Genomic DNA, 15,839 nt, shown 5'->3' with positions numbered 1-15,839 from the left:
GTCTCCAGTGTTGAGCACCAAATAGCTTTGCTTTGAATCTATGAACACCTTGGGAATGCCTCAGCTCCAGTGTCCCAGTTGTGTCTTGCTACAAGTTTTGGTTAAAGAGAATGTGCTTTAGAGACTTTGTGGATAAACTATGACGGAAATAAAGTTGTTCATACATGATAACGCACTTTTAAAAATTAGACAACCTTCACTCAGTTACACAAAACGCTGTTCCCATTTTGTGTTTTTTTCTTCAGTGTAGCCCTCACACTGTATTTTACTTTATGCCATTAAAAATCTACTTTGAGGACCAAATTACTAATTTTTTGAGATTAATCCCATGTTCTTGCTTATGAGATAACCATTCTGAACTAACTCATTGGGGTCCCAGATCTGTCTGAATGGACTTTACCTTGATGGGGGCTAGAGTATAACGAGACACCAGTATTCTTTCTTCCCGCTCCTCCCAAGTCAGTTTCCAGTGAGGAAGGTTCAGTGATAAAGAAAACATTTATGAAAGAGTTATTACATGCATCTGCTTTTCTCCTCCCCTGAGAGCAATTATGAACTATTTGAAAAGGGCTGTCCTTGAATGCAGTATTTCAGGTATATCACCACCAGCAACTGTAGCAATGGAAATACCTGCGCAGGTCACCCTGCAGTGTTACACTACAAGTCATTAATTATTCTCAGACCTTTTCTAGATAATGGTGGTAACCCAACCACCATTAGTCAAGGCATACTAGAGTATGCCTCATGGATATTTACTGTGCAGCTAAACATCCATAGTAAGAAAAAATGACGAAACTTTGGCAACTGTGTCAAGAAAAAAAATGTGTACATATTTTTATTTTCTTTGAATCTTTATAAAGCATGAATGTTGTGCCATGGATAATTTTTTATGGAAGCGGTCAAATTTCCTCTAGGTCAGATTTCCTCAGAGAAGTACATTATAATTATGAATGATGAGAAAATGAAATATTTTAGATGGTAGTTTTCACTATTAGGGCTTTTTCCTTTTTGTTAGAACTAAAGGAGCATTGTTTGCTGCGGAGATTTGTACCCGTTCACATTATCTGAGGGACTCAGAATTTTGAGCCTTTCAGTCACAGTGGAGTCTGAGATAGCTGGGATCAAGAGGCAGGTTGGAATACTTGTATTAATCATTATTTTCAGTGCTTCTCCTCCCTAGAAATTGTATGCTTTTTCCCCCTCTCCACGTGCTATTTTCATTCATTGTACAACTGTCATTGGCCCTGCAATTCTGAAGCCAGGAACCTCTTTCTCTGAGGTCATGTAAGAGAATTTTCTGCCATGTGGAAGCTATGTGGAAATAAAGGCAAAATTTTTGGAAGAACAAGTTTGGGGTTTCCTGGGCATGACTTTGATTGTGTAGGGTGATCTGGAAAACCCGGAGCTTCTTGCATCTCCTTTAGACTTGAGCCAGTGAAGGGAATACCTTCACCAGTGCTGGAAGAGTGAGGGTTGCTTTGGGATAGCTCAGGAAAGTTTGCAGTGGGAGGTGTGAGAGAATCCTGCTGATTTAGAACTGGAATGCGATAGACAGCTCCTGTTATTTGGAATGGAAAGTACTTTCCCAATATGCTTGTCTTGTTGCAGTGATGTCTGTAACGATGATGATAGAGATGAGGAGGGTGTCCTGGAGGAGGAGGGCTATGTGGTCCACAATGGGGAGGAGGATGGGGGTGATGTGGTCCATGAGGAGGAAGAGGACAGTGTGGCCCATGACGGAGAGGCGGATGGGGGTGATGTGGTCCATGAGGAGGAAGAGGACAGTGTGGCCTATGATGAGGAGGAGGATGGGGGTGATGTGGTCCATGAGGAGGAAGAGGACAGTGTGGCCTATGATGGGGAGGACGATGGGGGTGATGTGGTCCATGAGGAGGGGGAGGACGGTGTGGTCCATGATGGGGACCAAGACGAGGATCATGTGGGTCATCATGGGGAGGAAGAGCAGTAGGGGGATGATATGGTTCCTCTTGGAGAAGAGGATGTGGGTCATCATGGGGAGGAGGAGCAGAAGGGGGATGATATGGTTCCTCTTGGAGAAGAGGATGTGGTGCATCATGGGGGGGAGGAACAGAAGGAGGATGTTGTGGTTCCTCTTGGGGAGGAGGATGTGGTACATCATGGGGAGGAGGAGGAGGGTGATGATGTGGTCCACCATGGGAAGGAGGTGGAGGACAATGGTGTGGAGGGTGAACGTGGTGATGTGGTCCACCATGGGGGGGAGGAGGAGCAGGTACTTCATGGCTGTCTTGATGTTCTTTGTTGAAACTATGGTTATGCTCAGGGTCTTCAGGTCTGGACTGAGAAGAGGGTAGACATCCATGCCTGTGATGATGCCTGTGACGATGCCTGTGATGATGTCTGTGACCAAAATGATGATGGGGATGGGGATATCTGTGTGGCTGTCCCGGAGTTGAATATCTGCATCTTTGCCCGTTGTCATGCTGCTGTTTATAAAAAAAACAGGGGAGGAAGTATTAAGTGAGATGTTAATAGAACAGAAGAAAGTGGTGAGAAAGAGAGAGAGGTGGGAGTTAGTAGGTTTGCATTTACAGTTCTGGTGATTTGTAAGGAAAAAAACCCATGGTTTTTCAAGATAGAAGAGAAGAGGTAGATGATAAAATGCCAAAGTACTGAAAATCATCTGGAAATACTACACTATAACAAAATGAAATTATATAACCGACTGAGCAAAATTTGTGATGTATCAAAACGAAATAAAATCGACACTCAAGTAGCTGTTGTAATATAAACTGGAATACCAAATATGATAAAGATCATCTCCCCTTCTCTTGCTTTCTAAAATTCCTTTGAACTTGTTTGCCAATCTCTACTCGCTTTAACTAAGGAGTATGATTGCATTGAGAGAAGACACCCTTGGAGGGAGTAGTAGGGAGAGCTCAACTCTAATTCATCCTCTGATTGACCTAGCAGTCAAAAGCCAGTCTGTCCTGACATGCTGCATCACACCCAGGCAGTAATAAATGGACATAAACAACCGTTGCAATCATCTGTCAGTCTGGACTAAGTGAGGTTGCTGTAGCCTGCATGAGGGTATAGCCAGAGACATTTCAGTAAGTGAGTACATACCCAGGGACGGTAGATTTCACAGCTTATATCTATTCCATCAGGTTCATCTGGATCACTGATAACTCTTGCCTTGCAGAATCCCACGTGCTAAGCAAAAGAAAAGAAAAAAACCCAATGCACATCTGGGTTCTTGTGATGGAGTTAATAGAAGCTACTGAAAGTTCAACATTTTAAAAGTTAGGATAGTTCCTTCGATACCTAAGTATGTTTACATAACTGTATTGGGTCTGCGTGGCAAGATTTTGGTAGCAGGGAGGCTACAGGGGTGGCTTCTGTGAGAAGCTGCTAGAAGCTTCCCCTATGTCCAACAGAGCCAATGCCAGCCGGCTCCAAGACGGACCCGCTGCTGGCCAAGGCCGAGCCCATCAGCAACGGTGGTAGTGCCTCTGGGACAACACGTTTAAGAAGGGGGGAAAAAAACTGCACAACTGCAGCTGGAGAGAGGAGTGAGAATATGTGAGAGAGACAACTCTGCAGACACCACGGTCAGTGAAGAAGGAGGGGGAGGAGGTGCTCCAGGTGCCAGAGCAGAGATTCCCCTGCAGCCCCTGGTGCAGACCATGGTGAGGCAGGCTGCCCCCCTGCAGCCCATGGAGGTTAATGGTGGAGCAGATCTCCACCTGCAGCCCGTGAAGGACCCCATGCCAGAGCAGGTGGATACCCGAAGGAGGCTGTGACCCCATGGGAAGCCCACGCTGGAGCAGGCTCCTGGCAGGACCTGTGGACCTGTGGGGGGACCCACACTGGAGCAGTCTGTTCCTGAAGAACTGCACCCCATGGAAGAGACCCACGCTGGAGCAGTTCGTGAAGAACTGCAGCCCGTGGGAAGGACTCATGTTGGAGAAGTTAATGGAGGACTATTTCCTGTGGGAGGGACCCCACAGTGGAGCAGGGGAACAGTGTGAGGAGTCCTCCCCCCGAGGAGGAAGGAGCGGCAGAGACAACGTGTGATGAACTGACCGCAACCCCCATTCCCCGTCCCCCTGTGCTGCTGGGGGGGGACAAGGTAGAGAATTTGGGAGTAAAGTTGAGCCTGGGAAGAAGGGAGGGGTGCGGGGAAGGTGTTTTAAGATTTAGTTTTTATTTTCTCATTACATTACTCTGATTTGATTGGTAATAAATTAAACTAATTTCCCCAAGTTGAGTCTGTTTTCCCCGTGACAGTAATTGGTGAATGATCTCTCCCTGCTCTTATATCAACCCACAAGTCTTTCGTTATATTTTCCCTCCCCTGTCCAGCTGAGGAGGGGACTGACAGAGTGGCTTTGGTGCGCACCTGGCATCCAGCCAGGGTCAACCCACCACAATAACTTAGCTAGATCCTGAGCTTTCTGACCAGTGATACTTGCCAGTAATTAATAATAATTAAAATATGTGCCATTTTTGAGTGTCCTTGACTGTGAAGACCACTTCACCATGTGCATCTAGAGGGCTACTACTCTCCATCTTACTTCTCTTTTGATGTCTGTAAGAAATTGGTCAGCTCCCGATGTCTCCAAAACGAGTACCCTGTGGGTGACTGATTTTTATTCCATTTTTTCTGTCTTTGCTTGTCAAACATCTATTCAGATTGGGCTATTCTGAAATTTTGCTCAAAGTCCTCAAAAACAGACACTGTGTAGCCATGCTGTTTCAGGCAAAGCTCAAGGTAGAGCTTTCTTCCATATTTATTTTTTGAAAAGTGATTTGTTGTAATCTTTCAGCATTACTTCCCTTAGCATCCCATTTGCTGTGACTTTCACCTGCTGTCCAGTCATTGTGTGTGGAATTGCTTATGTGAAAGAGCACAGAACTCAGTTAAGGGATTCTGTGTATGCTCTCTGTAGTGGATGCTTTATCTCGATATATGTTTCGGCCATTAGTGGCCTATTATGATCAATGATTACAACTGTTAATAGCATTTTACACACACACAACAGTGGTGGCAGCGTTTAGAACAGAATTCAAAACCTCTAGCTATCTGGCTTGTGCTTCATTCTAGTGAACTTTTGGCTTCACTACCAGTTCATTCACAACCTTTTCCAGTCTTCTGGAGCATAAAGAGCCAGAGAAGAAAATGGATGTAGATAAAACAGAAGTTCTACATGTTTAATTTTTTCCATATTTTTATTTCATTCCTTCAATTTCATTTCTGGGGAATAATTTATTCTGAAATTATGATCTTGCCTAGTTGTTTCTTTGGTGTAGACTATTATTGTAATGGGAAGGTGGGGTGAAGAGAGTACTTTGATAGTAATCTGCAGACAAGCCTGAATTGTTCTACTCTCCATTCTCCTGCAGCAGAGGAAAAAAAAGTAACCCTGGGCTCACTGGGATGACATAATACATCTATTTTTTTCAAGATCTATGACTCATGTTAGTGTACAAGTTTTTATGAAAATAGCATGAATGATTTCCTAGGGAATGGCCACAATTTGAATGTGAAAGCCAGATCCAAACTGAAAAGCTCAGCTCTAGGTCTGTAATATGCCAGACTCTAGTTACGTTTAGATTTGAGAGTTCAGATTGGCTCCTTATAGCATAAAAATGAGCAGCTGTAAAATTAGGATCTGGACTTGGACATGCTGGATTTTTAATTTTGAGTTTGAGTGCATGCTTATAAGAAACACTTGGAAATATTGTGGGAAGATCTTCCTGGTGCCACCCATTGTACCAGTTCTCATTCTAAGACTTTACTTACAGCGTGCCAGTCATCCAGAAAATCACATTCCAATGCCTGATCTGCTTGTTGTGCGGATTTGGAACAGTTAGTCTCTTTTATAGAGAATCCTAAAATGTGACCTTCACGGGAGGCAGTCTGAAACCAAGAGGTCAAACAAGAAGTGGTAACTAGGTGTATTTAAAGTCCTGTAATTTTGAAAGCAATCATACTTCATGTTGTTGTCAAAATCCTGTCTACCTCATGCTTTCATTACCTGTGCTGTTCAAATGTCCATACATATACACGTATTCAGTAAGGAAAATAGATTAGATCATTTATACCTTACTTGCCTCACACCTTTATGAATTCCAGGAATGTTGCTTTATTCTTTTGTCTACTATGTGCATGTTATAAAACCTGTTACTTTTACAGCCTGTGTTTTTAGGAAGTAGCGTCCTTAGAGTCTTCTCCCTAAACTGAACTGCTGCTCCTGTGAGAATACAGAGATCTGCTGGATGGCAACCACCCCTTTCCAGTGATGGGAGTGCATAGTACTACAGTGCTGATGTTAATTTGGGATTAAATTCTGCCAGTTACTGTGAGACTGTTGCTTTCTCTGTTGTCAGTGGCATTATTCATAGAGAAGGCATTACTCCAAAAGAACATGGGAGAAGGCCTTTGTGATCCTATTAAAATCCATAAAGAGGTGTTTCATTTTAATTTCCAGCTGTAGTAGTAGTTTATTTCAAGTGTGTGTTGAAGGTGTCCATAGCATGTGTGTGCACACAAGTTTCACTAGTTTAACTAAATTGGTTAAAAGTGGATACACATACTTCATGGTATTTTTTTTTAATTGTGATTCATAGTTTCTAAGTGTTATGCAGTCTGTTGAAATCCAGTGGTACAATCTAAATTGCCACTGTAGCTAAAGATGGCAAAGTGTGAAGACAAAGCATTTAGGGAGAAATCCATGAATCCAGACAATCTGAAAACAGCCACTTGCTAAATGGGAGTAGGGATACATCCTGCATGGGACTACAGTGTAGAACACTGTCAAGTTTCTGAGCAATATTAAAAGCTGCAGGGAGGTGGAGCTGGCATGCTATAATTTAAGCAGTTTCCAAGATCAACATGTATTATGGTAGGGGCCATGGGACCTCATTACAGAGGTGTCCTGAACTGACACGTGTTGGCAGAATGATCCTGTGCTGTTTAAATGAAGGTCTCCAGTATCTACCAACAAGAAATTGTGGTGACGTGAGACTTATACTTCAAATCACCCAAAGAATAAGTCTTCATGTCGACATCACTCAAAGATGGAGGAGTTATTTACCAGAGCCAGTAGTTCTTCAAGGGGTGCAGCACAGATAGAAATTTACCTCCTGCCCTTCAGAGCTCTCAGAGTGCTGCTTTGCTCTGCAGCAGAGAGTCAAAATGATGCTGAGCATGTTCTACTTTGTGTTGTACCCATGTGCTAAATACTCTAAAAGTAAAATGTTATCTGACCTCAGTTGGCAGAATGTATGACTGTGATAATACACATGACTGTACATCTTGAAGAACTCTGGTCAGTAGCAACTCTTGTGCGTTATGATATGATAGGTAAATAGGCACTCAAAATAAAAATATGCACACAAAGAAGGCTCTGACATTTTGGATGCCATCACACTGCCTTAGCTTTTATCAGATGATAAATTATTTTGCTTTCACATGCCTAAAGTAAAGTTGATAACAAGTCTTTGCGGAAGTAGGACCTTCAATTTTAAGCAGATGATTTATGCTGAGAGGTGACAAGCAATAGTTCGATCCTAGAAGGGTTTGAGTTCTGGTCCCATGATTTTAGAGCTGCTCACAAAATTTTATCGTTTATAAGTAATTCTAGGACAAAATGCCACTTACCATTTTTAAAATCTTTTCAACTTTGTCCACGTTGAAGTAGTTTGTGTGGTTACCCTCACTGTTTAATTTCTCCAGGGCCTTTGCAGCAATATTTTTATGTTGTTCGGTGACTTCTAAGACTTCAACTTTCACAGGACAATCTTTGCACTCTAATAAATCAGGAGGAACTGTGAAAACAGAGAATTTACTAATATTGCAATGGATATTAATACTCTTGGGAATGTGCATATACCTTTAATGTGAACTCATAATGAGAAACTGAAATGCAAGTGTTTCCTTGGAAGTGAAATACCTATCCCTCATTCCACAAATATGAGTTTGTCCTGTAACATGAAAAAAACCCAAACCTGTGAAAATGAATATACTTATAAATCTTTTAGCTCCACCTTAGAATCTTACCACCCCAAACAGGCATTCTTTCCAAGTTTACTTTTTTTGTGATATACATTATCATGTTTTGGTGGACTGGAATGGTGATATCATCTGACATTAATAAAGTCTGCTTTAAAAGAGTAGGGTAACCTTAATTCTATTACTCATTCTTAACATTCCATTTGAATTATCTAAAATATAAATTGCAAGCAGATGAATGAATCTGTTATGGTTACCATGCACTAGTAGTGCACAGACTTGTAATTTGGTACTAGGGCTGGTTTGAGGTATGCATTGGCTTACAACAGTGGTTATTTTACCTGGACTTAATGTACAATTAAATCCATATAGTTGAGGTTTCTTCAGCAGCTGGCTTGTATATGTGATAATCTTACATTGCCCAAAGTCCTGAGAGGAAAAAAGAATACGTGATTATGATGCTATTTGCACTGGGTTTAATTGGATGTAGGTGATCATATCCAATTAGGATGTAGGTGATCAAGAATAACAGATGTAGTCATTAATCAAATGTTTGATCTGGTACCACTCAAAATTTGTGTTCAGATAAAATGGAATCTCCCTCTACAAGAGCCTTTATTTTAATTCTCACTTTGCATGACTGAGTAGACAATGAAAAACTAAACCAGCCTTCTCAGTCATTCTAATACTTATTTACAGTAAGATAATACTAGCTAGCAGGGGAAGTTAGGATGCCAGAGATACTCAAGGTTACATAAACCTTTATCAAAAAGTGGATGGACCTTTTCTTCCATTCCTTTTCCCTATCTTAATAAAAGGAGTAAATGCCTTCTCTTCTCTCCTCATGGCCTTCCTGCTTTGTCCTGTGTGGTAGTCTCCTGTGTCACCACTCTCCTATTTAAATGAAGTTTTGAACTGGTAGTTCTTATCCCAGACTGCATCATTGGACTGCAACAATAAAGGACAAGTATTGCTACATATCATATGTGTACTGACACTACCAATATTTCACATTGTCATACCACAAACACTATTACATAAAACTGACAAAATATAACACTGGTATTTCTGGCTAATATACTAGGAACATGCTTTAAAAAATAATTTCTAGTGCCCTTTAGTTGTCAGCAAATTATTCTTAAAATATCAGTACTGCTACCAGCAGTGGATGTAGAGTATAGCTCCTTTGAGACAACTAGTTAAATAAAGCTGTACTTATTTGAGGAGTCAACCCTTTTCCAAATCTTTAGCTTATGTTTAACAACTCTAGAATTCAATAGGTTTTATTTTATACTGAGCCATATTAAAGCCTAGTCTTCACTTAGAGATTTTGTGACACAGAAATGTCTGGGCAGTTCAGATGAAGATCAAGGTAATGCATTATTGACATATGACTCTGCCTGGGTGCTATTACTTGCCATGAAATAGGTGTCACTGTATTCACAAGACTCCCAGTGTCTTCTAGATAATACTGAGCATTCCGTTTCCAGCACATCCAAAGTTAAGTAGACGACTGATGAATTTCCCTGGAAGAGAAGTGCAGGTAAAAAAGAGTTTGTATACAAGAAGTTTGCTCTGAAAGAAACTTTTTTCAAGTAGATATGTTTAATCTTTAATGTAGCTTCCCCAGTTCCCTATTAAGGTTTTTCTGAGTTGACAAGTGTAGAAAGGGTTTAGGCTGGAAGGGACCTTTGGAGGTCATCTTGTCCAGCCATTTGCTCAAGGCAAAGCTAACTTCAAAGTTAGATTCAGCTGAGTTCTATATATCACCAAGACAGATGTTCCGCAACCTCTCTGGGCCGTTCCAGTACTTAGACACTTTCTCCGTTATTTTTTTTTTGGCTGACATCTACTCAGAATTTCCCTTCCTGCAACTTACAACCATTGCCTCTTATTCTTTTGTTGAGAACCTGTGAGAAGAATCTGTTGTTAACCTGGCATCCATCAAGTAGGGAAAATGCCAATGTTAAAAAGTTGCCATTCCCTCTTTCTGTTTTTCACATAGAACATATTAATCTATTAGGAAATAAGTTGTCTAGGCAGCCAGTTATATAGCTACATCCATTTCAAATGACCTTAATGAACAGATACTGCTTCAGAACTTTGCTTCCTGCTCAGTTTATTCAGGGAGTGACGCAACAAAGCTGTAATAATCCCTACAAAGTCAGGAGCCTTAGCTCTGAAATTCTTCTAGCATGTTCTGTCTCCTGAGCAAATAGGATGGAGAATCAGAATTTGAATTTGGCTGCCAGTGTAATGGGATGTGGTGTTAAGAATTATCTGTGGCCCACAGAAACAGTTTTGTATTTTTCTGCAGGAAAATGAATCTCAATTCACATTTGGAATGTATTATTTAAACTTCAGGCAACCCCTGTGTGGACATTCAGAATGAATGCAGACCTATTTTATTTTGTCATTTAGAGAAAATGATGCAAAGCCCTTTACTGTGTACAAGTGTCCTCAGGTTTTATGAAATTTCATCCATTCAGATTCCTTTTTCAGACTGTTTCTGTATAGATGAGACCTTGAGAAAGAATTACTGCAGTCTAGTGTAATATTTTTATTAGCAAGAGTCCACCGGTGTCATGTTAAACACTAGTTTTGCAGTATGTGTATGTCTTAGCATTGTCTCTATTTTTAAAATAGGGGCTAGGTGATTGCACAAAGACACATGTTATTCTATGGCAGAATCAGGAAAAGAATATAGTTGTCCTGGACACCCATCCTGCCCACTCGCCACATGATTATTCTCTGCTTAGGGGTAGTTAGCATTTCTATTTTATTTTATAAATCCCAATAATTTCAAGCTGCTAGTCAACAAATTAGTAGAATGCAGACAGAGAAGAGAGCAGAGACAGTGAGAAAGACTATTTTTTTCTGATTTGTATTTATGGAATTGCACTGAATAGATAGGTAAGATAGTCTTTTGTAAAATGTGCTATTCACTAGGAGCCCTCTAAAACTGAAATGACTAAATACATTCACTTTGTCATCCAAACGTGTGAAATGCTAAAGAAGCCAATCCATCCCTGGCAAATATTTATTTTCTTCAGCAGGATGCATTTGGATTCAACAAAGCCTACAGCAGAGCTTGGGAGAAATTATGTGTCTACATCCAAATATGCAGTAGAATATTCCTCTGTTTGTCTGCTGGATAGCTCTTGGGAAAAAAAAATTCTTATACGGTGCCTTCTTGGTTGTTTTAAAAGCATCTTGGGCACCAGAGTTCTGCACTGCACAAGCCCAGAATAGTTGTAGTGTGATTACTTCAGTATCTCATGCTTCTAGAACTCCCATGTAAACCCAGTAGAGATCTGGCTGCTAGGAATTGCTCTGCTTACATTTCTAAGGGGGTTGATGTGATAGACTTGATGCACACTATTGCACGGAGATAATAAAAATAATGTTCTGGTCTTTTCTTTTTTTTTTTTAATATTATTTTTTTAATGTCATCTTGGCAGTGGAGCCAACATAACTTCTTGCACAATAGTGTACATGATCATTATGCAGAAGACCACACCTGGTGGCTTTGGGTCTGAGAAGGTACAGAGACCTTACAGGGAGAATTCTTTAGCAATAAGATAGATAGAAGGGTCTTTTCTGTTCTTGTAGACTCTGTGTGATAGCTGAAGCTGGACTTTGCAGGCCCTGGACTGCAAAGACAGCAGAATTCATTAAGGGTACAAAGCCAAACATAAGCATGGTAGTCCAGTGGTTATAGCATTCATCTGGAAGTGTGAATCCTCAGCTCTCGTCCCTATTTCAAGTTATGGTTCTATAGTTTATATAGTCAATAACTGGTTAAAATGTAAAGCACTGAGTTTTTTCTTTTTTAAAACAACTATGTTTTTTCTCATTCATCCAGTGAATTCTGCATGTCTTACTGCCCAGTGGCTCCACTTCACAGGGGTGGCACACACATAGCTGCATGGCAGCAGCATTCTTCAAGGGTGGGAGACTTGAGGGTTTAAATCTCTTAATGCTGAAGAAGACTGATTGCTCCCTAGATGAGCCTTTTAACTACCTGGCTATTGCATAAAACCCAGTAGTATCACGTGCCACATCCTTGTATTTGAAAAACAAAATAATCCCTCAGGTTTTTTTTGAAAGTATACCTGAAGGCCTGTAGGAATCTAGGCTTTGGGTCACATTCTGAGCTTTTTGTTGTCCTAACAGGCAGTCTTAAGCAGCTCCATCAAAAACTAGCCTGTATTTTCAGGTGCCATACTGAGATGTGTAATACACTTCTTAAACAGTGCATGTGTGCCTGGATTCTAATTTGATAGCCAAGCAGCTAAAAGGTAGCCAGGTGCATTAGTAAATCTGCATGTCCTTGGTCTCTTTTATCTACTAGTTAAAGAAATTCTACTGTATTCTACTGCTTTTTCTGCTATTGATTTGCTTTGGCATTCATTTAGGCAATCCTAGAGAGGATACATAAGCCTTTCTCAAGGCTTATGTATCCTCTCTAGGAAACAGAAATAAGAAGGAAATAGGAAATGACTGATATGGATTCTCTATCTAGCCCTTCTTCTGTTTTGCTGAGTGGCATTTTCATCTCATTTGGCTTCCTCTGCCTTTTTCCCTTCCCTCCAGTTATCCAGCTATCTCCAAAATTAAGATAATAACAAAATACCGATCTTGCAGGATACATTGATCTAATTAATGTTAGGCATTTGCGGAATAAGAAACCCTCCGAATATAAATTTTGAACATAGCATCTGAGACCTGACAACAGACAGGACAGATTAATTTCTGGTGTTGTATAAAGCTGTTCAGAGCATCTCTTACACTAACATCCTGTCGGCCAAGAGAATAGAGGGCGTTCAGCATCGTTTGAAATCAAGCTTACGTACAATAAATCATGCACAAATGAATACTGATATAGTGTGAATCAGAGCTGATTCATTGAATTACATCAACATTGCTCTGTTAAAAGCAATAAACATAAGCTTTTAATGATCTGGCTCATTATTTTAAAATCACAGTCTTGTGTAAATCAGCCTTTAAATTGATACTTACTGTCTGCCATGCTTGTGCATCAGCAACACGGTATAGACCAAAAACATAGCCATCTCTGCGATGTCTGTTGACCAAATCCAAGGCCCCTCCTGCATCTGTTTCAATGGTATTACAGTCTACAGGTGTAATGCTTGTTTTGTTTTGGGCATTAGAGCACTGCAGTAGTGTTAGAAAAAAAGCTGAACCTAGAAGCAGCATATTGTTTGTGGTGTTATGTCACTTCTCCTTATGCTCTGATAAAGCCCATAGTCTGCTTTTAAATCAGAGTAGCCCACCGAAGTTATAAATGAATGCTAAAAGGGCATGGTTTTATTTAAATTTAAGTGTTGTGTCAGAGGGCCATTACCTTGACCCTGGATTAATGTTTGCAAGCAGCAAGTCAATGATTATTATAGTGATTGAGCAGATTTTGAGGAAAGGAGGCCTTATAATACTCTCTGGATCACCCTTCAAAGGGACTATGTAATTCTTTAAGCAGGTATTGGGCAATAGTGTTTTACTATGAAAAATACTTAGCTTCTAACAGTGTGCTGCTGAGCCTAGCATTAAGAAGGTCCAGCTTATATATGCAGGTATTATGCAATCTTGGGTTTCTGTTTACTGTAAAAACAGTTGAACTGAAAATATGCTTAAATATTTGTGGTCAAATTATGGCTATATCCATATCCCTGTTTTTACAGATCCTTGCCTAGCAGAGAACTAGTGAAAGGGAAACAAGGAAGTCGCTCAGATTTGGAAAAGGGATGTAGCTCAAGGTGCACTTGCAAGCTGGTGATCCATAGCTTCTATGTGAGTACCCGCTACTCTTCCAGCTCGAGAAAATTTAGAGCAGACTTCTGTCAGCTTTACATCATTTCAGACTGGTACACAGAATGGGACTGACTGGCTTAACACCGATGTAATCTAGGCATGGCATGAAGTGACATAAAGCTGCCTTTACGTTCTCAATCTGAGCAGTTTTCTGTGCCGTTTGGCTGTAGTAGCCTTCATAGACTTCTCTAGAGAATTGCTGGTAATTTTTTTGTATTTATTAAAATAATTCAGTACATACTAAGATTCATTCCTTTCATAGGCTATGCTAATATCCTCTGCTAAGCAGAAAGGAGAAGATGTTGTCTCATTGTATTCAAAATCTTTTATTCAGGATAGTTTAAGACATTCTTAAAAGGCAGTAATCGCTTGTCAGGGAGTGGCTGAAGTTTGAATACAAAATTCAAGCTCTGAGTAAGAAAATACAAAAATTCAATGTGATGTGAGTCCACAATGACAAGTTCAGATTCAGATGAGAAATTTTCCAAATCCTGGTTGGTGTGAAGGGTTGGATCAGCCTCTCATAGAAAAAGGTGCTAGCTATATAATTGACTTGGGTTTATATGTTTGACTTTGAAGTTTTTCTTTGACTTATTTTTTGTGAGAAACATTGGGAAATATAATGGGTAATCATCCATAACCCTTACCTCATTTCATTAATCCTTATTAAAAAATATCCAACTTTTAGCATGTCTGGTGTCTACGAAATCACATTTTAAAATGCACAGAGCTGAAGCAGTGGTTTTCTTTTATAGTTAGTTCAGGACACACTTAACAGTTCTCTGGGAGTAGATAAGCTAAATGGAGAATCTTACAATATGAGAACTGGGGGCACTCAAAACTAGTGTGAATCAGTTTAAAATGGATAAAAATAGTCCTCGTGCAATGGGTAGTGAACTTCTGGAACTTGTTGCTGCAGAAAGATGTGGAGGCAGACAGTATCAGCAGGGTCAGAAAAGGCTTAGAAAAGTTCATGGACAGTAGGTCCTTAAGGGGATACTGGAAGGACTAAGCAGATAAGTACTCTTTTAAATCCCTAGTACAATGATTCTGGGTACTGGAAAAGTACAAGGGGAATGGTTTGCAGAAAGGGGGCAGGTCATATGTTTCTCCTAACCAGAATTGTCTTTTGCCACTGTGAGAAATGAATACTGGGCTGGATGAACCACTGTTCTGATGCAGTAGGGCATTTCTTTTGTTTATGTTTTTATAATGTTTCATTACAATAATTCAGAATTTCTTCTGGAAGATTGAAAAAAAGCAGTGAAATAAATGTTGTATAAATAATCAGAGACATTTGAAATACACCTCATCAGTTAGAAATAATATCCACATCATTGCTGTGTTCCAAATCACACTCCCATTCATTACTTACAATACTGTTTAATTTTTCAAATGGGCAGTCACATTTAAGAAAGGCATCAGAGTAGGTAATTTATAACATAATTCCCTTAGTCGTCTATTGTTTGCAGATTGTTTGTTCTTTTTTTTTCTTTTGTTCTGTGCTGTTCATTGTGACACCGATCATTTTCATGACAGTGGCTTATGTATTTTTTATGTATGAAATAGAAACACCATGAATAAACAGTAGAAAATGTACAATTCCTGCAAAATTGACTGCAGAAGTAAAAGTAAGATTCTGTTCCCACTGTAGAAAGTTTTGTCCTTGATTTCTCTGGAAAAGAAAGATTGGACTCTATTATTAAAGTACAGCATGGAAAAACACTCTAGGCACAGTCAGAGCAGTTAATTAAATATTGGTTGTATTTGAGTCAGTATAATGTATTTTTATAATTTCTCATCCAGTTTGATGTATTTTTTAATACTTATTTTGTTTTTATATGTATTGCTTGTAAGTTTTGTGTGTTGTTTTAATGAAGCTATTTCTATAAACAGATTGCTGGCAGAAACAGGAAAATTTATCCAAACACGACATTTCTCTTGACTAGCTTATCAAAAGCTTGTTTATCTCTATGACTTTTACCAAGGCTTGATTTGCAACAGTAAG

General features: G+C 39.8%; 1 protein-coding gene across 1 annotated transcript; it reads right to left on the bottom strand.

Moving 5' to 3' along the window:
* Positions 1–1,280: 1,280 nt before the first annotated feature.
* Positions 1,281–13,219, bottom strand: HRG (histidine rich glycoprotein). Its single transcript, XM_072868502.1, has 7 exons — positions 13,022–13,219; positions 9,418–9,525; positions 8,341–8,428; positions 7,649–7,815; positions 5,789–5,905; positions 3,109–3,195; positions 1,281–2,465 (listed from the first exon to the last, which is right to left on the bottom strand). The coding sequence occupies exons 1-7, from the start codon at positions 13,217–13,219 to the stop codon at positions 1,281–1,283; spliced, it is 1,950 nt and encodes a 649-aa protein (XP_072724603.1).
* Positions 13,220–15,839: the final 2,620 nt, after the last annotated feature.

This window comes from Ciconia boyciana, chromosome 7 (assembly GCF_034638445.1).
Source record: "Ciconia boyciana chromosome 7, ASM3463844v1, whole genome shotgun sequence".
NCBI lineage: Eukaryota > Metazoa > Chordata > Aves > Ciconiiformes > Ciconiidae > Ciconia > Ciconia boyciana.
This window is presented reverse-complemented; position numbering and strand designations above follow the sequence as displayed.